Source organism: Zalophus californianus, chromosome 9 (assembly GCF_009762305.2).
Source record: "Zalophus californianus isolate mZalCal1 chromosome 9, mZalCal1.pri.v2, whole genome shotgun sequence".
In the NCBI taxonomy this organism is placed as follows: Eukaryota; Metazoa; Chordata; class Mammalia; order Carnivora; family Otariidae; genus Zalophus; species Zalophus californianus.
In genome coordinates, this window is record NC_045603.1 from 67,772,248 (window position 1) to 67,792,876 (window position 20,629).

A 20,629-nucleotide genomic window follows, 5' to 3' on the forward strand; every position below is an offset into this window, starting at 1 on the left:
GTTCAGAGACTAATCAGGGGCCATTGCCTTTCAAATATGGTCAGACAAGGAAGAGTCTGAATCTGAAGAATCTGACAGTTTGCTACAGAAGTCCTCTTTTTAGAGGAGTTTAACCAGTCTTTAGCCTTTCCCGGCCTCTTCTGGTTCTAGTGATGGTCAGTTCTCGGTGTTTCCATCATCTCTTGGCTTTGCTCACTATCAGTTCTTGGTGCCACCTGCATGTTCTGGTGCTATCTATTCTCAGCTCATCACCTTTGGCTGTCTTTCTGATTCCTGACATCACTGCTTGACATGAGTGACCCCCTCATGCTCTCTACTGTTCTTCAATATGGTTCTTCAGACACTGCTCTAATTTCCTCCCTAATGTTATCTCTGTTGTCGTACCTAGCACCCCTACTATTTGTTCATTGCATCTCCTGGACCGACCTTCTAATTTTTATTTCTCCCTGCCCTTTTTACTTTCCATCTCTTTATATTTTTGCTCTGTGTTCTGTACAATTTCTTCAACTTTATTTTCTAACACTATAGTTAGGGTTTTTCTGTTCTATTACATTTTTTATTTTAAGAGTTACATTTTTTCCATGGAATGATTTTTTTTTTTTTAAATAAACTCCTGTCCTTGTCTTATAGATATCATCATTTCTTTTCTCACTCTGAGGGTAAAGATGGGAGTTTGGGGGGTAGTTTTTCTTTTTTTTTTTTTTTTCCTGTGCAAAGTCTGTTTCTCCCAGGTTGCTTTTTCTGGTTTGTTTGGTTTGCTATTGGGGAAAGAACTCATTTTCCCTTCTGGTAATACCTGCGGACCACAGATGAAGGCTTAACAGCCCAAATGCTCAAGGGATTACTAGGGGGAAGCAAGGAAGGGAACATGTGGACCAGGGACAGGGAATAGTTAAAAAAATGCATTCTCCTTAGTGAAATATACTTAAAATAGTGGGGAAATTGTTCTCTTTACCAAAAAACCAAAACCAAAAACCACAACCTCATAAAGAATGATTAAGAACCCATCAAACCCATCACCCTGCCATCAGAGGCTATAGGTTTAACATAAAAGAAAATCTCACATGAATGTCAGCTTCAAATGTTTACATATGTACAAACATCCTCTTTTAAAATTTTATCCTGCAGGATACCCAGAGTTAATGAGAGAAAAATGCCTCTTATGATTGTAATCCAGTTAAAAAATGAAGAAATCAGAGTATGACCAAATGAAATAACAAAATAAAATCCTTGATGAAATGACTCTAAGCAACAATCATTAATGGTTGTTATCATCACACACAAAAGAAACAGAACATTATGTATCTTCTGGTAGAAGTATGAAACTCCACATATCAAGTATTCTTGTACAAAGCTGAACCTCAATGAGATCAAACTTTCAAATGAGGAACAAATTACTTAGCTAAAGCAAATACACAGGACAGAGCAACAAGTCCAACACCACCCCAAGGAAGAATGAAAGTAAAATAGAGAATGGAGAAACTCTGCCACAGTTGCAAGGAAAGGAAGAAAGAAACGGGAAACTCTCAGATTACAAGACAACTGAGAAATACATTAATTGCGCCATTTGGACCTTGTTTAGATCCCTAATCTAAACTAAAAACTGTCAAAAAAAAAAGGTAGTTTTTGTGACAATCAGGAAAAACTGAACATGGCTTTTTGATGATTTTTTTTAAGTATTCAGGTTGCATTTAAAAGAGAATTAATGAACTATATGAAATATCAATGAAATATACTACTATTTGGGGTTTTCTTAAAAATGCTCCACTGGAAAGCGATGGGAAGGAGCTAGAAAAATGAAACTAGATTAGTGAGGAGTTCATAATTTTTGGAGCTGGGAGACAGATATAGGCAGTTTTGCGGTACTGTTCTCTCTCCTTTTGTGTATGTTTGACATTTCCCATAATAAATGTAAAACAAAGTAAACCAAAACTTTTCCGTGTTTTAATACTCTCACTTCCAAGGTCAAGCGGTTTTCCCATTTCAGTGGGCACTGAAGTATGGCAGAAAGAACAGGCACTTGGCTCCAGGCCAACCTGGGGTAAACCTGACTCTCCCCTCCTCACCCTCCACATCCCACCCATAAGCAAGTCCTGCTGACTCCCCGCCTACCCCCCATTCCAACTATGCAGCTACGAGTTCTCCTCTGGCCACTCTGATGGCCTCCTACCTATTCTCCCTGCTTCCTGGGGCCCCTGTCGTCCATTCCCCCACATTATCTTTGCAAAATGTGAATGAGATAAAATTATCTGATTACTTAAAAGTATCACAACTCCTTTTCACTGCACTTACAGTCTAAACTCTTTTCCATGTTCCCGCTACCCTGCTTCTAACCCGTGTCTCATCATTCTCTTCTCTCATTAGCATGGGTCTTCGATATTTCCTCACACTTGCCAGTGTCCCTGTGCATCGGGCCATTGTGCAAACTGCCCCTATTCCTAAAATGACTTCTTCCAAATCCACAAAATCCTGGCTCCTTTTCACCATCCAAGTCTTAGTTCATATGTTTCCGACTCAAACGTAACTTTCTTCACTTCTTTCCCCCACCCCATCTCATCACTGTGTTTCTTCATTTCAATCAGAAATGTTGCTTACTTCTTGGCTTAATTTTATTTGTTTGTTGGTTATTTTTGGTCTGTCTCTCTCCAGCAGCCTTGCCCAAACAATAAAAGTCTCTGGAGAGTAAGAAGGGCGGAGCAAGACAGCAGAGGAGTAGGAGACCGGGATTTCATCTGGTCCCAGGAATTCAGCTGGATAGGGATCAAACCATTCTGAACACCTATGAACTCAACAGGAGATCGAAGAAAAGAATAGCAACAACTCTCTGAACAGAAAAGTGACCACTTTCTGGAAGGTAGGACGTGCGGAGAAGTGAATCCGACGCAATATTCGGGAGGATAGATGGCGGGGGAGGGGGCCTCTGTTGGCTGCTTCTGGCAAGTGATAGAGCCGCGGAGCACAAAATCGGAACTTTTAGAAGTCGGCTCCGCTGAGGGACTTCGCTCCAGTGGCTCAGCGGGGGGTGGAACCCTCGCAGGACAGTGTGGTCTCAGGACCCTTGGGGTCACAGGAAGACCAGGGGTGCCTGAGTACAGCAGAGCTCCCAGGTATCGGAGTGGGGAAGCCAGCTGCAGAGACGGAGCCAAGGAGCAGGCTCTCAGCTCGGGGTTGCCATAAACTGTGATCGGTGACAGAGTCGGGCCACTGCTCCTCCAGCAGGGACGCAACAAGCGGCAGATCCCGGGAGACTCCCCTTCCTCCTCCTGGGGGGAGCGGCATGGGAGCTCACCAGAGGGATCTGCTGGGTTTGGAGACTCCACAGGGGGTTGTGTGCCAGAGACAGAAATGCTCCGTCACAGGCCGGGTGAGCACGGAGAGTGGCGGGAGACCAGGAAAACGGGAGTGATTGACGGCTTTTCTCTGGGGGCTCACTGAGGAGTGGGGCCCCGAGTTCTCGGCTCCTCCGGGGCAGAGACTGGGAGGCCGCCATTTTCACTCTCCTCCTCCAAAGCTGTAGGGAAAGCTTGCAGGGAACAAAAGCTCCCCAAACCCGAGCAGATCACTTAGCCGGGAGCCGGCAAGGGCGGGGCAATTCCAGCTCGAGCAAAGACATTTGGGAACCATGGCAACAGGCCCCTCCCCCAGAAGAATAGCACGAAAAGCCAGCCAAGACCAAGCTTACTGATCAATGAGAACAGCAGAACTCCAGCGCTAGGGGAAGACGGCACATAGAATTCATGGCTTTTTCCCATGATTCTTTAGTCTTTCAAAGTTAATTTTTATTTTTTTTTTGAATTTTTCTTTTTCCCTTTTTCAACCAACATCTTATCAATCCCTTTTTTAAAAAATATTTTTTATTTTTCATTTTTAGAGTCATAGTCTATCCCTTCATAGTAGTTACCCTTATTTTTGGTGTATACACACACACACACACACACACACACACACACATATACATACATATATATATATATATATATGTTGTTCTCTTTAAAATTTTGAGATACAGTTTCTTCTAACAGATGAAAATATACCCTAAATCTCTAGTGTATGGCTTTGTTCTAGTCTCCAGCATGATCACATTCTCTCCCCTTTTTTTTCTTAAATCCTCTTCTTTCTTTTTTCAACCAACTTCTTATCAATTCCTTTTATAAAATCTTTTATAATTTTCATCTTTACAGTCATATTCCATCCCTTCATCGTATTAACCCTTATTTTTGTACATATATAAGTTTTTCTTTCTTTAAAATTTTGGGAGGCACTTTCTTCTAACAGACCATAATATGACCAAAATCTAGTGTGTGGCACTGATCTATGCACCAGTCTGATCATATTTGACCATATTGTTTTTTTTGTTTTGTTTAGTTTGTTTTTATCTTTCTCTTTTTTTTTTTCTTTCCTTCCCTTTCTTTTCCCCTGGTTTCAGGTCTTTTCTGATTTGTTTAGTGTATATTTTCTGGGGACGTTGTTACCCTGTTAGCATTTTGTTCTCTCATTCCTCTGGACAAAACAAGACAGAAAAAAATCACCTCAGAAAAAAGAACAAGAGGCAGTACCGACTGCCAGGGACCTAATCAATACAGACATTAGTACAATGTCGGAACTAGAGTTCAGAATGATGATTTTAAAGATACTAGCTGGGCTTGAAAAAAGCATGGAAGTTATTAGAGAAACCCTTTCTGGAGAAATAAAAGAACTAAAGTCCAATGAAGTCAAAATCAAAAAGGCTATTAATGAGGTACAATCAAAAATGGAAGCTCTAACTGCTAGGGTAAATGAGGCAGAAGAGAGAATCAGTGATATAGAAGACCAAATGATGGAAAATAAAGAAGCTGAGAAAAAGAGAGATAAACAACTACTGGATCATGAGGGCAGAATTCAAGAGATAAGTGATACCATAAGACGAAACATTAGAATAATTGGGATCCCAGAAGAAGAAAGAGAGAGAGGGGCAGAAGGTATCCTGGAGCAAGTTATAGCAGAGAACTTCCCTAATGTGGGGAAGGAAACAGGCATCGAAATCCAGGAGGCACAGAGAACCCCTCTCAAAATCAATAAAAATAGGTCAACACCCTGACATCTAATAGTAAAACTTACGGGTCGCAGAGACAAAGAGAAAATCCTGAAAGCAGCTCCGGAGAAGAGATATGGAACCTACAATGGTAGAAACATTAGATTGGCAACAGACCTATCCACAGAGACCTGGCAGGCCAGAAAGGACTGGCATGATATATTCAGAGCACTAAATGAGAAAAATATGCAGCCAAGAACACTATATCCAGCTCGGCTGTCACGGAAAGGAGAAGGAGAGAGAAAAAGCCTCCAGGACAAACAAAAACTAAAGGAATTTGCAAACACAAAACCAGCCCGACAAGAAATATTGAAAGGGGTCCTCTAAGCAAAGAGAGAGCCTAAAAGCAACACAGATCAGAAAGGAACACAGATAATATACAGTTAACAGTCACCTTACAGGCAATACAATGGCACTAAATTCATATCTTTCAATAGTTACCTTGAATGTAAATGGGCTAAATGCCCCAATCAAAAGACACAGGCTATCAGATCGGATAAAAAAAACAAGACCCATCGATATGCTGTCTGCAAGAGACTCATTTTAGACCCAAAGACACCCCCAGACTGAAAGTGAGGGGGTGGAAAACCATTTACCATGCTAATGGACACCAAAAGAAAGCTGGGGTGGCAATCCTTATATCAGACAAATTAGATTTTAAACCAAAGACTGTAATAAGAGATGAGGAAGGACACTATATCCTACTTAAAGGGTCTATCCAACAAGAAGATCTAACAGATGTAAATATCGATGCCCCTAACATGGGAGCAGCCACTTACATAAGCCAATTAATAACAAAATCAAAGAAACACATCGACAACAATACAATAATAGTGGGGGACTTTGACACCCCCCCTCACTACAATGGACAGATCATCTAAGCAAAAGATCAACAAGGAAATAAAGACTTTAAATGACACACTGGACCAAATGGACTTCACAGACATATTCAGAACATTCCATCCCAAAGCAACGGAATACACATTCTCCTCCAGTGCCCATGGAACATTCTCCAGAATACATCACATCCTAGGTCACAAATCAGGTCTCAACAGGTACCAAAAGACTGGGATCATTCCCTGTGTATCTTTGGACCACAATGCTTTGAAACTAGAGAACTCAATCACAAGAGGAAAGTCAGAAAGAACTCAAATACATGGAGGCTAAAGAGCATCCTGCTAAAGAATGAATGGGTCAACCAAGAAATTAAGGAAGAATTAAAAAAATTCATGGAAACAAATGAAAATGAAAACACAACTGTTCAAAATCTTTGGGATGCAGCAAAGGCAGTCCTGAGAGGAAAGTATACAGCAATACAAGCCTTTCTCAAGAAACAAGAAAGGTCTCAAATACACAACCTAACCCTACACCTAAAGGAGCTGGAGAAAGAACAGCAAATACAGCCTAAACCCAGAAGGAGAAGAGAAATAATAAAGATCAGAGCAGAAAGCAATGAAATAGAAACCAAAGGACAGTAGAACAGATCAATGAAACTAGGAGCTGGTTCTTTGAAAGAATTAACAAGATTGATAAACCCCTGGCCAGACTTATCAAAAAGAAAAATGACCCAAATCAACAAAATCATGAATGAAAGAGGAGAGATCACAACCAACACCAAAGAAATACAAACAATTATAAGAACATATTATGAGCAACTCTATGCCAGCAAATTAGATAATCCAGAAGAAATGGATGCATTCCTAGAGATGTATCAATTACCAAAACTGAACCAGGAAGAAATAGAAAACCTGAACAGACCCATAACAACTAAGGAAATTGAAGCAGTCATCAAAAATCTCCCAACAAACAAAAGCCCAGGGCCAGATGGCTTCCCAGGGGAATTCTACCAAACATTTAAAGAAGAATTAATACCTATTCTCCTGAAGCTGTTCCAGAAAATAGAAATGGAAGGAAAACTTCCAAACTCATTTTATGAGGCCACCATTACCTTGATCCCCAAACCAGACAATGACCCCATCAAAAAGGAGAATTATAGACCAATATCCTAGATGAACATGGACGCAAAAATTCTCACCAAAACACTAGCCAATAGGATCCAACAGTACATTAAAAGGATTATTCACCATGACCAAGTGGGATTTATCCCTGGGCTCCAAGGTTGGTTCAACATCCTCAAATCAATCAATGTGACACAATACATTAATAAAAGAAAGAACAAGAACCATATGCTCCTCTCAATAGATGCAGAAAAAGCATTTGACGAAGTACAGCATCCTTTCTTGATCAAAACTCTTCAGAGTATAGGGATAGAGGGTACATACCTCAATATCATAAAAGCCATCTATGAAAAACCTACAGCCAATATCATTCTCAATGGGGAGAAACTAAGAGCTTTCCCCCTGAGGTCAGGAACACGGCAAGGATGTCCACTATCACCACTGCTGTTCAACACAGTATTAGAAGTCCTAGCCACAGCAATCAGACAACAAAAAGAAATCAAAGGCATCCAAATCGGCAAAGAAGAACTCAAACTCTCACTGTTTGCTGATGATATGATACTTCATGTGGAAAACCCAAAAGACTCCACCCCAAAACTGCTAGAACTCATACAGGAATTCAGTCAAGTGGCAGAATATAAAATCAATGTACAGAAATCAGTGGCATTCCTATACACCAACAACAAGACAGAAGAGAGAGAAATTAAGGAGTCGATCCCATTTACAATTGCACCCAAAACCATAAGATACCTAGGAATAAATCTAACCAAAGAGGCAATGAATCTGTACTCAGAAAACTATAAAATACTCATGAGAGAAACTGAGGAAGACACAAAGAAATGGAAAACCGTTTCATGCTCATGGATTGGAAGAAGAAATATTGTGAGGATGTCAATGCTACCTAGAGCAATCTACACATTCAATGCAATCCCCATCAAAATACCACCCACTTTTTTCAAAGAAATGGAACAAATAATCCTAAAATTTGTATGGAACCAGAAAAGACCCCGAATAGCCAGAGGAATGCTGAAAAAGAAAAGCAAAGCTGGTGGCATCACAATTCCGGACTTCCAGCTCTATTACAAAGGTGTCATCATCAAGACAGTATGGTACTGGCACAAAAACAGACACACAGATCATTGTAACAGAATAGAGAGCCCAGAAATGGACCCTCAACTCTATGGTCAACTAAGAATTCCTCACTGATACAAAGAATTCTTAATCTCAGGAAACAAACTGAGGGTTGCTGGAGTGGGGAGTGGGGGGTGGGGGAGTGGGAGGGATGGGGTGGCTGGGTGATAGGCATTGGGGGGGGTATGTGCTATGGTGAACGCTGTGAATTGTGCAAGACTGTTGAATCACAGATCTGTACCTCTGGAACAAATAATACATTATATGTTAAAAAAAAGAAAGAAAGAAGAAGATAGCAGGAGGGGAAGAATGAAGGGGGAGAAATCGGAGGGGGAGACCAACCATGAGAGACTATGGACTCTGAGAAACAAACAGGGTTCTAGAGGGTAGGGGGGTGGGAGGATGGGTTAGCCTGGTGATGGGTATTAAAGAGGGTATGTTCTGCATGGGGCACTGGGTGTTACATGCAAATAATGAATCATGGAACACTACATCAAAAAGTAATGATGTAATGTATGGTGATTAACATAATGATAAATTTAAAAAAGTCTCTGAAGAGCAGCTGACCTTGGTGCTTTCAGAAAACAAATATTGCACTAGTCATCACATCTTGTTAGATATAGTAAAACAGTATCTAATAGCAGAGACAGGCAAGCAGTGAAAACTTGTTTTCTTACCATACAATTTAAGCTAAATCTAACATTTACTCCTGTGCAATGAAGAATATGGTAGGTCTTTATTCCCAATTCTTGGGAGCTAACCTCTAAACCCTTGAAATTTCCCAAGATAAGGGTATCTTTGTTACTCACAAAGAACCCCTGGGGCCCCACCTAAGAGTATATGCCAATGACATGACTCACGGAGGGCCCCTAGTTTGTGCTAATGGGATGATTCAGGATGGCGACTGGCCATGCCAGGAAGACCAACCATGTGACTAGAGTGTTGGGGCTTTGAGTCATAGGATACTGGGAAAGGAAGGGGTGGGAGATTGAGCCACATGGGCAATGATTCAGTGAGTCATGCCTACATAATGAAGCCTCAATAAAAAGCTCCAGGCAATGAAGCTCAGTGGTTTGGGTGAGCTTCCCTGGTTGGCAATACTCTTTAAATAGTGTCACTTCGATGCCATGAGAGCAACTCTAAGTCCTCCCACTGGCATGCTCTCTCCAACACCTCACCTGATAAGATCCAAGGGCTGCTTTTTGTATATACTTCGTGGATGAGCCCACTCCCTGTACAGAAGATACCGTTCACTTGGGCAGCTGAGATCCTCTGACTTATGGCTGAAGTTACACTGCGAAGCAGAAGCAAACAAGTGAGCATATAATCGCTAGGTGTTCACAAATCTGTTTATTCAATATAGTACTCATACTTCACAGGAATAAGGGGCCCTCATTTGCTGGAAGGGATGGATGGATCATCTAATTTTTAGTGATTCTCAACCAATGGTATTGGTATTATTAATCGCTTGCGGCCACTTGAAAATGTGGGTGGGGAGGAATGCTTGGTTGTTATAATCCTAGAGAACACCTCAGGTACCTGGTGGGAGCCCCAGAGATGCTTTACATCCTACAGGTGTGCCAATTCCTAAACAGTTAAAAATTGGGCTGTTCAAGTGCCAAAACTGCCACAGTGCAAGAACACCTGATAGTCCAGCGCCCTCCTGGGACACCTGGGGGAACCAGGGCCTTAACGGGTTAGTATCAAGGTCACTTCTAAAACCCAGGCATCTTTGTCCCCCAACTCAGCAGTTACTCTGTGACAACACATAAAATATAAACAACAACGAAGTTTGACGTATTATACACTTCGCTTACTCAAAACACAAAGCTTCCTGCCTCTACTTCAATTCAGTCACTCTTCCCATCTGACTCGTTTTCCTTCCTCCTATACTAGAACCAGATTATCACCAGGTAAGCCTTAACATGGGTCCTGACCTCCATTCACTTCCCTTCCAAATGCCACAGGAGATCAATCCTTAGCCTGGATGTGGGACGCTGCAAGTAAAAGAGGCTTTAGTGGGAAAGAACTGGGCATGGTCAGATGCCAACTGAATACTATTGAACTTTGGCCTCCCAGATTAATATTCATGACAGCTATTTGCAAGTGTCCCCAAAGTTTGTGTCATGCCATAATCACTAATTTTGCTGGGCACAGATATAAAACACATGGACTGTCAGGCCGGGCTGCCATATTGGGTCTCTTTACCAGAAAGTTCAGAACCTGCTTCTCCACCCAGCTCTCTGCTATTTACACATGTGCATCAAGTAGCTCTTTTGTGTCCTAGTTTATTAACATATACAGTACGTTTCAATAATGTCGTCACCCATAAGTACGTGTAATACCCAGTAGCAATGATCAATCTCAGTCTTGGCTTTCTTGGTCTTAGAGATTCAGATAAATCGAGAGTGAATGTAACAAAGCTACAGCACACTCTAATATGGTATCTAATTTATTTCAATGACAGAATTTATTTAAAGAGCTTAGATATAATATCCCTGCATTTATGGCATCATTAAGGGTCTGAAGCAGTCACATTTTAAAATTTTCATTTCATGAGAGATGTTATCCGCTAGAGAAGTGCTCTTGAATTTGAGGAGCTACTGTCATCTCAGAACGGAGTCCTCAAAAAATGTCAACACTCTGCAGTATTGCCATCGTGACAAGAACCCTGACAGATGCCTTTTTAAAAGCCTTGTGATATTCCAGGACACACTAAGAAAATGATATTTCAGGGGGAAAAAGCCCGTGTTCCAGAAAATGGTAAGTAAGAAGATCCAACACGTATTTTGCTTAAAAAGAACCAATAATTTTCTGGTTGATAATAACATCTGCCAGTAATTATGAGGATAGCTAACACTTACATTCTACTTCCTATATGCCAGGGATGGTTGTAACATTTGACAGGGATTAATTTAATTAATCCTCGTAACTCTATGGTATAACTCTATGAGGTAAGTATGATTATTATCCCAATTTTATTGATGAGGAAATTGAGCAACAGAGAGGCTAAATGACTTTTACAAGGTCATCCAGCTAGGAAGTGGGAGAGCGAGCCCCAGGGTCCATGCTCTTAACTGCTAATCTGCACTGCTTTACACATGCACTACATGGCGGCTACTGTTTCAATCATCCATTCATTGACTCATTCAAACTCATGGCCTTCTCTATGCCCGAGAGTCAACAGTGAACAAAACAACCTGGTTCCTGCCCTAAATGAGCTTGTAATCCTTGCAATAGACCATCTTCATTTTATGAAAGAAGAAACTCAAGGTTAAGAAGATTAGCCCTTCTCTATTCACACTAGAGTATACCTTGGGTATTTTATTTCATTTTTGCCATTTGACTTACATCATGGAGAGGGAAAGCTGCTTTGTAGATCCCAGAGCTGACAAGTTTGTTAATTCCAAACTTTTTAACATTGTCTCTTACTTGATACATGATCCGAGAGAGGATGAAGTAAACCTAAAAAAAAAAATTCCAAAATAATATGCGAGCACTAGACTGAGTAACTAATCAACCACTGTTTACTATTGTAACAGGAACCTGTTTTCTTTTTGCAGAGGGGGGTGGGGGTGCAGCTTTTAAAAATGAAACTAAACCAACCAAACCAGACCACTAATTATTCAAACAGCAGGTTCCAAATTACTCTAAGACAGCAACTAAATTTGGTTTAGACTCACAATGCGGCTTCTGGTGGCTGGATTGAAGAAAGTATCTCTATCCTGAATATAAAAATCATTCATCCGGTTCTTCTCAAATGGGGCAGTGAAAAACTCTTGCTCTGGCTTGATGATACTTTCATCCACTTGGAGGACTTTGGTAAACCAGCTGAAATTATCAAAGGCTGAGGACCGGGTTTTCAGATCATTGGGTTTCAGAGGCAATTTGATGTGCATTATCTCAGCATATGTACATAACACCTCCCATGGGGCATGTACTTTTACAAATACAAGCTTATCATCCAAAATCTACAAAGGAAGAATAAAAACACAAACCAGGACACTAAACCAATTGTTTTCATAATTTTAAAACACATATAGATTGTTCTCATGTTGCTGGTAGTTAAAACACAGGACACTGGTAAAAATGAAGATAAAATAAAAACAGACTTGTACTCCATCAGACATTTTTGCCTTAAAGGTAATTTCTTGGTTCAAATTATTGAGCAAGTAATTAAACTCCTTGTCATATTCCTTTCATAAAATTACTATTATTTTAAACGAAGAAAAGCAAACTTGTTAATTTGCCCATCACTCCATCCAAATTGGTGACTAAAAATAAAAACACTAGAATATTCACCGCAGTGTTATTTTAATGATAATTTTAACATTTCTAACCCAGAACAGGACTCTTTATTGTATTATATATCTGTTAAATGTCATGTTACGTGTCCATTAGAAAAAAATGTCAATATAGAAATGCATCTACTACATATTAACGGAAAGAAAAGCAAATTATAAAACTGTGAAATAATAATCCCCCTTTTTGAAAGGGAAAAATGCATATATTTTGAGGAATAAAAAAGTTTAGAAGGACAAGGTTATTTACGCATAATGAGAACCTAGAGGATTTTTATTTTTGTTATTCTTATATTCTCTAATTTTTCATAAGCTATTGTCTATAAAATAAGAAATCTTTTTAAAAAGCTCTTAAAAGAAGAAAACAATCATTTATACACACATTCAGTATTACATTCTTTGGCTATTAAAAAAGGTAGGCTGACTTCGATCAGAAACAAACATACATTCTATAATGCAGATTTTGATGGACTCCCCTCCCAGCCTAAGGCATCACTAGAGTTGCACGTTTCAAACGCCACTCCAGCATTCCAAATGACATGCCACTTCCCAAGAGTACCAGTCAGCCCAGGACTGGAAAGGATCCAACACTCACCGATCTTGTTGCTTCTAAATGCAGGCCATCACAGATGAGGTTAGATTCATACGCTCGTCTTTTTCTCTGTCAAAAGAAATTGGAAAATATGTTAGATCCTGTAGTTTTGCCAAGGACAGAAAAAGTCCTTTTTAAGAAAAACCAAACCAAACCAAACCAGTTTGAATCTGATGAAAAGATAGATCTGCTCAAAATGGCACATAAGCAATGAAGGTGCTCCGGCTGTTGGTGATTTGTTCACTTAGCACTCTCGAAGGCCTTGGCTGTCCCCATGGGTTTCTGGCCATTCAGGATGCATAAAAGTCTCTAGCTTTGGCACAATTCCAAAACCTTTTTTTTTTAACTCATAAGTGGTTTGGCACACAAATGGAGTTTTTTGAGCCCCATTCACTGATGTCATTTGCTAGAGTTAAAGCCCAGATCTGGCATTCTAGACATATCAGACATACAGATGGTTCAATTTTGGATATGTATATTTCATCTCTACATGCCTTGAACAAATTCAATAAACAACATAAACAATTTTGTTGCAAAATTCAACAGAATGTTTCTCTCTGCAAGATTAAAATGTCCATGAAGGAATAAACATCTAAAAATCTACAAAAATATGGAACTAATTAATTGATAATAGATATGTGTCACATGGCCATCTGAAAAGATGCGGAATGTACTGTATTTATTGGTATTAAATTCTATCTGGTTAGGCTTTTGTCAAGCTGTGTCCTCTAAGTTGTAAGGAAAGCATGTAAAAGTAGAGACTTACTTAACCTTTTAAAAGAACACTTTCGGTGTTCTTGATGAAACAGCTATACTGCTTCATGAAAGCAGAAAAATGAGTAAAGACAGGGGTTAAACATACAAACTCTAAAACCAGACTGCCTGTGTTCAAATTCTGGTGCCACCACTTATCAGCTCTTTGACCCTTGGCAGGAAACAAACTCTCTGTGCCTCACTTTCCTCCTCTATAGAATGGAGAAAGCCTCACTAATTTCCTTTTGAGGCTCTCATGAGGATTGTATGATTTAAACCACATAAAGCACATGAACTAGAATTTCCATTTCTAGTCATCACAGATTAACTGGACCAATTCTCCCACCAAAGACAACTGAAAAAGCTGGACCAAAAAAACCCAAAAACTTGTTTTAACTTGAGCAGTTAACAAGATAAAGGAATTAGTGGATCATGGCTTAGATAATCCAGGGGATCCGGCAGTCAAGACCACTTTGCCCAGGGAGCGCCATTCATGATTTGCCAATTGCCAAGGGGCAAAGGAGAGGCTGAGCTGCTATCAAAGTGCCTAGAACATGGAAAGCAGCTAATAAATAGAAAGCAGATGGCGGTTGTATGAAAAAAGCCCCAAGGCCAAAAGGTGAAAAAATACACCTAGTATTTGGCTAAATTTAAGTCCAAGTGTTATCCCTAACATATTTTGTGGAATTATCAGAAACAGAATATTGCTTTAATTTTTATTTATTTAATAAATGATGCGATACAGTACTTACAACATGCCAGAGCTTTACAAATGTAATACCTTTAATTGCTTGTTACAATTTGAGCACCCAATAGTCACTTAGAGAAAAATCAGCAAGTGCTACAACTACCCTAAACATGAACAAGCAACCAGACCTGCCATATCCCCAGCCTCAGCTTGGGAAGCTGCTTCAGACTCATCCTGCTTCTATATAGGTAGTATTTCTTCATTCTAGATCCTAATCTGCATTTTGATTCTTGCATGGTAGTCCAGTTCTCATGCCTGATTGCTTCTTTCTTCACTACTGCTTAAAATAAGCATTTTTGAGAGGCACCTGGGTGACTCAGTAGGTTAACCGTCTGGCTCAGGTCATGATCTCCGGGCTCCGTACAGGGCATGGAGCCTGCTTAAGATTCTCTCTCTCTCTCTCTCTCCCTCTGCCTCCCCCCATAAATAAATAAATAAACAAACAAACAAACAAACAAAAGCATTTATGATCCTGCAAATAATGTTCAACATGGTGCTTGGCACAGAGTAAATGCCCAATACATGCTTGTTGAAAGACTATACTCAACAAATGCTTATTAATTTCTTCTACAAACATTCCCAAGAACATCCTTCAAAGTACTGAAAATTCAAAGAACTTAAAATAGTTTGCTCTGGGGGGAACTACAGAGAAACTCAGCGTCCAGTGACCTAAGACCTTCTTCTGATACAGAAGGACTGAAACTTTTATGCATATGTTTCATGACAGTTTAACAGGCATTTGTTGTTCTTTATGGCCACCCAACATTTCAACTCTCCCCAGAGCCCATGTCCACTATAGCAGAGGAAAACACATTCACTGTCCTTCCTGGTTTCCTGTGAAGTTCAGGTATTTGCACATGAGCTGGGCCTTGTCAATCAGACCAACCACTCCAGACTCTCACTCAGAAGCTAGTGACACAAAGAAGCTGGGCCAAGCAGAAGTCATTCGAGGGTGGTTGGGAGAGTGAATGCCAGGTCCCGAGGTAGCAGAAGTAGAGGTTATGGCAGATTTGGGGCACCATTGCTGGTCAGTGGTACCAGCAGTGGCTCTGGGCAGCAACCATGCTTTCTCTCCCAGAATGGCTCTGCGGTGGGATTTGGGGCACTGCTCCTAGCTGCCTGGTTTCCAGGCTTATTCTTCCAACCCTTCAGAAGAACCTATGAGCTCCCTAACACTCTTCTGATAAATTCCTTGTCGGGGCTTAAGTTAGAGCTCATTTCTATTACTTGCCAGTAAGAATCTGGACTGGTTCAGTAACCACGAACTAGGGAAAAGTTGTTAGCCTCAAACCTACATCCCTGTACAGTGGAGGGAGTGGTGCTCTGAGTACATCAGACACTCTGCCTTCCTCTCCTTCAGGGAAGATGACTCATCCTGAGTCTGTACAAGAGGCAACCCAGACTGTCTTATTAGCAGGATCCATGACTGTGTCTTCTGTATCCTTTCAAAGTCAGTCAGGAATAATTTCAGTTAGAGTGTGAAGGCTCACTCTTGTAGACAAATGTCTTTCTAGTTAGAAGAGCAGGAGAATCAGTCAAAAGAGGAACTTCTCCAGTGGCTAAAAGGCTATTTTAATAATTAAGTGCTGGCAGAAAGAAATCACATAACTGTGTTAACTGGCCTTATTACAAATTCATGGTTACTACTACAGTTAGGTCCACTATGATACACAGCTGTCTCCTTTCTGGCCCCTACTCATCCACCAGGGAGCTGTTCCAAACTTTCAAGGAGCTCCTCACACCTCATACCCAACTCCAGACCAGCACACTCTGCAAGTGGCCTTGCTTCCTTCCTTGCAGGGAAAATGGCAGCCACTCATGTGAACTCCTGCAGGTGTTTTTCTATCTACCTATCCACAGCTAGATACCATCTCTCTTCTTGGGGTCAGAAGACTGCATCCTTTTCCTATCTCTTCTTGAGTTTGCTTCAGCAATACCTTCTCTTTATTCTTTCCTCTTCATTGCTCTTACTCCCAGCCAACAAACACTTAAAACGTTTCCCATCCTTAACAATATTAAATCCTTCCATGGCCCTACCTACTCTTCAATTACCATCCTTGCCTCTAGAGATGTCTTTTAATCTTGATATCCTCAGCACTTAGACCTATAATAGAATAAACATGCAATAAATGTCTGATGAATGAATGAATGAATGAATGAATGGAGTGGATAGTGGATCAATGGTTGCCTGTTATGTAGGAATGGACTGAGGAATACAAATTGCTGAGTCTAAGCTCCCCTTTCCTGAGCCCCCTAAAATGTTCCATGAACTTTTACTTACAAGTATTACAGGATATGACAGAGAAGAAGAGATATGGTTTAATTCTGGAATGTCCTAGCACCAGATAGCTCGGGGCATCCAGGGTATGAAGTGATTTCCAGATACCCTGGAGTCTGAATTACTAGATGACAAAGGGGGAGGGTTTAGAGAGTTGGAAATGAACCAACCCAATAGGAGGGCAGTTCTGTTATCTAACATACAAAACACAAACTACTCCTGTCTTGGTTGTATCGGCTGCATCACCATGACTGCAACATCCTGAACAGTAGAAGTAAGACATGCCTCCTCCTCTATAGAATTCCTAAGTTGAGGCTACAACTCTTTACTGCCTTCATGGGACTCTCTCCTTTCAAATTTTAGTCTACCAAATAGCCCTTTAGCTCTTCCAGTTTTGGTTTCCTTTTGGAAAATAATGGCATAATAGTTAGGTTCAGAGTCAAAATTCAAATCCAGATTCTGTGACACTGGGCAAAAGAACTTAAATCGTACAAACATCAGTGGCTTTATTTCAAAAATAGGACAAGAAATAGCTTCATCTTGAGGTTTTCTTAGCGATTAAATGTGATCATGGGTATAAAAGTCCACAGTATCATGTTTTACACATAATAAGCCATACAGACATGTTAGCCATTACCATATCCTCTTTTTCTGCATTCAAACATGCTCAACTACCCTTATTCCTTAAAAACAAACAAAAAACAAAACAAAATAACAACAACACAAAACACATACACAAAACCCTCTCTCCCCTACAGGCCTTAGAGGCTCACCTCTTCTTTTTTAATGCCAAATATCTGAACAAGAATAAGCAACCCCAATCCACTTGGCCTCCGTACCTTCCACCCAATGATCCCCTAATCCTTCAGTGGGACACCAATGACACTGTTTTACTAGAACTCTAAGAAATGGATCTTAATGCTGAGTTACTCAGCTCTCCCACTTCTTCACTCTTCTATACCACTTGGTCATCCTGGTCCTTCTTTGATATCTGATATATGTGTATATCTGTGTGAGACAGAGTGAGTGTGAGTGTGTGTGTGTGTGTGTGTCCTCTTCACTCTCTGAAAGTTGTGAACACAGCTTTATATCTCCTCACTTTTCCCTCATTTCTGTGTATAATAAGGGAGGTCATTGACAAAAGTGTATAGCACATCTGAGTATCAAAGATGCAGAAAACCTTAGAAATACTTTTCTTCCATCTCATTTTAATGCTTGGTAATAGTCTCTCAGAGAAGTGTACTATAATTTATTTAACAAATCTCAAATTGTTGGATATTTAGGTTGCTCCTAATTTTCACTATCATAAAAATCCTTGTAGAATAGTCTTTGTGCATCCATTATTATTTCCTCAGGATAAAGTCCCAGAAGCAGAATTGTTAAATCAAAGAGCGTGTGCAATTTTAAGTTCTTTAATATGTACTGCCATACTGCCCTCCAGAAAGGTTGTACTAATTTATCCTATTTTAGTTCTTATCTAGTTCTTTATAAAGAACTCCTGAGATATTTACCTGATTTCTCTCAAGATAATTGGTAGACCTTGGAGGTGGTTTATAATGCCCTCTATTTTACCACTCATTATAAATACTTAAACAGTTGAATCAAGGATAGGACATTTTTATTTGCTTAAACATGTTAATATATCACCTTGGAGTTACTTTAATAAGACAGTTCTTGTTATTTTTCTTTGGCAAGGCAATTCACAAAGAACTAGTGGAATATTTTAAAAATTGATCAAACCAGTTTTCTTGGTTTGTCAGGTAGCTAAAGTAAATTAGCATATGTGTTGTATTTGTCAAACAAGCACATATCAGGAAAACACTGATTACTTAAGAAAAGATTGCTTCAATCTGTTTAATATGAAATCATTATCTTCACTTCCTTGTAGAATTTATACTTAGATAAGTAACAATGTTCTTGACATTTAAAAAAATTAGGGTAGAGCTGTCTTCCATGTTAAAAATGAAACAAAATTAATATTGCATATTGACTGACAGCCATTGTTCAATAAATACTTGTTGAAAAAATATGAGGTCACACTTTTTTTAACTAAAAATTCTCTATGTGCCTTATTGAAAAACTTTACATTTATGAACCTAAACTATGTTCTATAGTCTATGGTCTATATTTAGCAGCACAAAATAACCAGTTGAGGCTCTTTGGCTCTGAAAAACACCCAGTCATATTTTAGATTGTGCTGTAAATTCTTCTGTCTCTAGGGGAACAAATTTATTGGCATTGCAACCTGGATCATTTTTTTTTTTTAAACCTAATTCTAGTAAATCCAAAATGACTGTAATCATTGAGGACATGCGTACATCACGAAAAAGATGGATGTGATTCTATTAATGCTGGTGGAGAATGGTGCTGGGGGTTCAAAGTGAAAAAGGATAAGAGTACCTATCTCACCCCAGAAACTGGAATTTTATTCATATCTCTTTTGAGAGGTTAATACAGCTGTCAGAGAAATAAAGAATAAGAGTAATCAAAATCACAAAGGACAGACTGGCATAATTAAGGAAGCTTTCTGCCCCTAAGCACCTTAGATTACACATCTCATTTAGCTTAATAAAGTCATTGTGGGGAGGACTGGCTTGTGAATTATACAGCAATAATACTGATTGTAAACACCAATCTACCATTTTTTTTAATGTCACCCAGCTTTTGCAGGATAAAAAAACAAGGATTGTAATGCCTATGAAGTAAAATTACTGAACACACTGTAATGATAATAAAGCACAAATCAGTTGGGATTAATGAAATATATGCATAGATTAATTTCAAGTGTTTGTTAGGCACTTTGTTAGGCAAAGTACTGGTGGTACTGTCAGTGTATTTTTCAACTTGCCAATCTTTGTTAAGCCTACAAAGATGAATAAGGAATAAGTTAAAGATACTTAATTTGTACAAAAAATTACTAACTACTCTAAGTACTATTTATTAGTTATATATCATGTGCTCAAAAAGGTTCAGTAAGCGGAATAAATAATTTAATTGGGAGTTAATTTAAATTCACATGTTGGTGATAAAACATTTAATGTTAGTAGACCGATCTGATGAGGAATTTACTCAAGTAGGTAATATGTGTTCTCTAGGGGACAGAAAAAAGATGAGCATTCTAAATAATAAGCATGGAATGGAAGTGACTATTAGTTGAACTTCACTTCTGAATTTCCTTTTTAAATTAACATTTTAGGTGTAATTACAAAAGAAATAAATGCTTTCCGTGGGTAACTTAGAAAACAAATTTTCTGAGAAGGCGAGAAAAAGCAACTTATAAAAACTCACTACTGAGATAACTACTATAAACATTTTAGTGCAATGCTTTCCAAACGTGCTTATACGAACAACTTGGAGCACTTGCTTAGTTTTCTTGGCCCCACTCCTGGAGATTCTGACTCAGATTCTGATTCAGTAGGTACAGGATGCTGCCTGAACAATCTACTTTCAATGAGTAAAGCAGATGCCTCTTATCAAAGTTAAGAAATACCGTTAGGACACACCCTCTCTCTGCATACAGCAGCTACTCTTTTGTGATTATTTATCCCTTTCAAGGCTATTCCTTATGAAAATTTAGTATAGTTGATTTTTCCTAATCTTGTGCCTTTTAAAAAGTGAGATACAGCTGACTGTTTGGGATCCCCAGGGCAAACGACAGCCTCTTCATTCAAACCTAAGGCCAGATCTCAGAAGGACCAATCAGAGAGAAAAGAAAGGATTTTCTTTTCTCCACATCTTTGTGAGATGAAATGGAATAATCAGGTTTTACTTTTTAGGATTTCACTGATCTTTTTGTC

At 39.4% G+C, this 20,629-nt stretch overlaps 1 protein-coding gene across 5 annotated transcripts in view; it reads right to left on the reverse strand.

Annotated features, from left to right (window-relative positions):
* Nucleotides 1-20,629, reverse strand: part of ANO6 (anoctamin 6) — a 186,251-nt gene that overhangs the window by 55,658 nt on the left and 109,964 nt on the right. For all 5 annotated transcript variants that reach the window (XM_027592751.2, XM_027592749.2, XM_027592753.2 and 2 more), the window contains 4 exons: nt 13,057-13,122; nt 11,844-12,131; nt 11,512-11,625; nt 9,339-9,454 (listed from right to left, as the gene is read on the reverse strand). In XM_027592751.2, the coding sequence (XP_027448552.1) occupies nt 9,339-9,454; nt 11,512-11,625; nt 11,844-12,131; nt 13,057-13,122 (584 nt within the window). The remainder of the gene's footprint in view (nt 1-9,338; nt 9,455-11,511; nt 11,626-11,843; nt 12,132-13,056; nt 13,123-20,629) is intronic.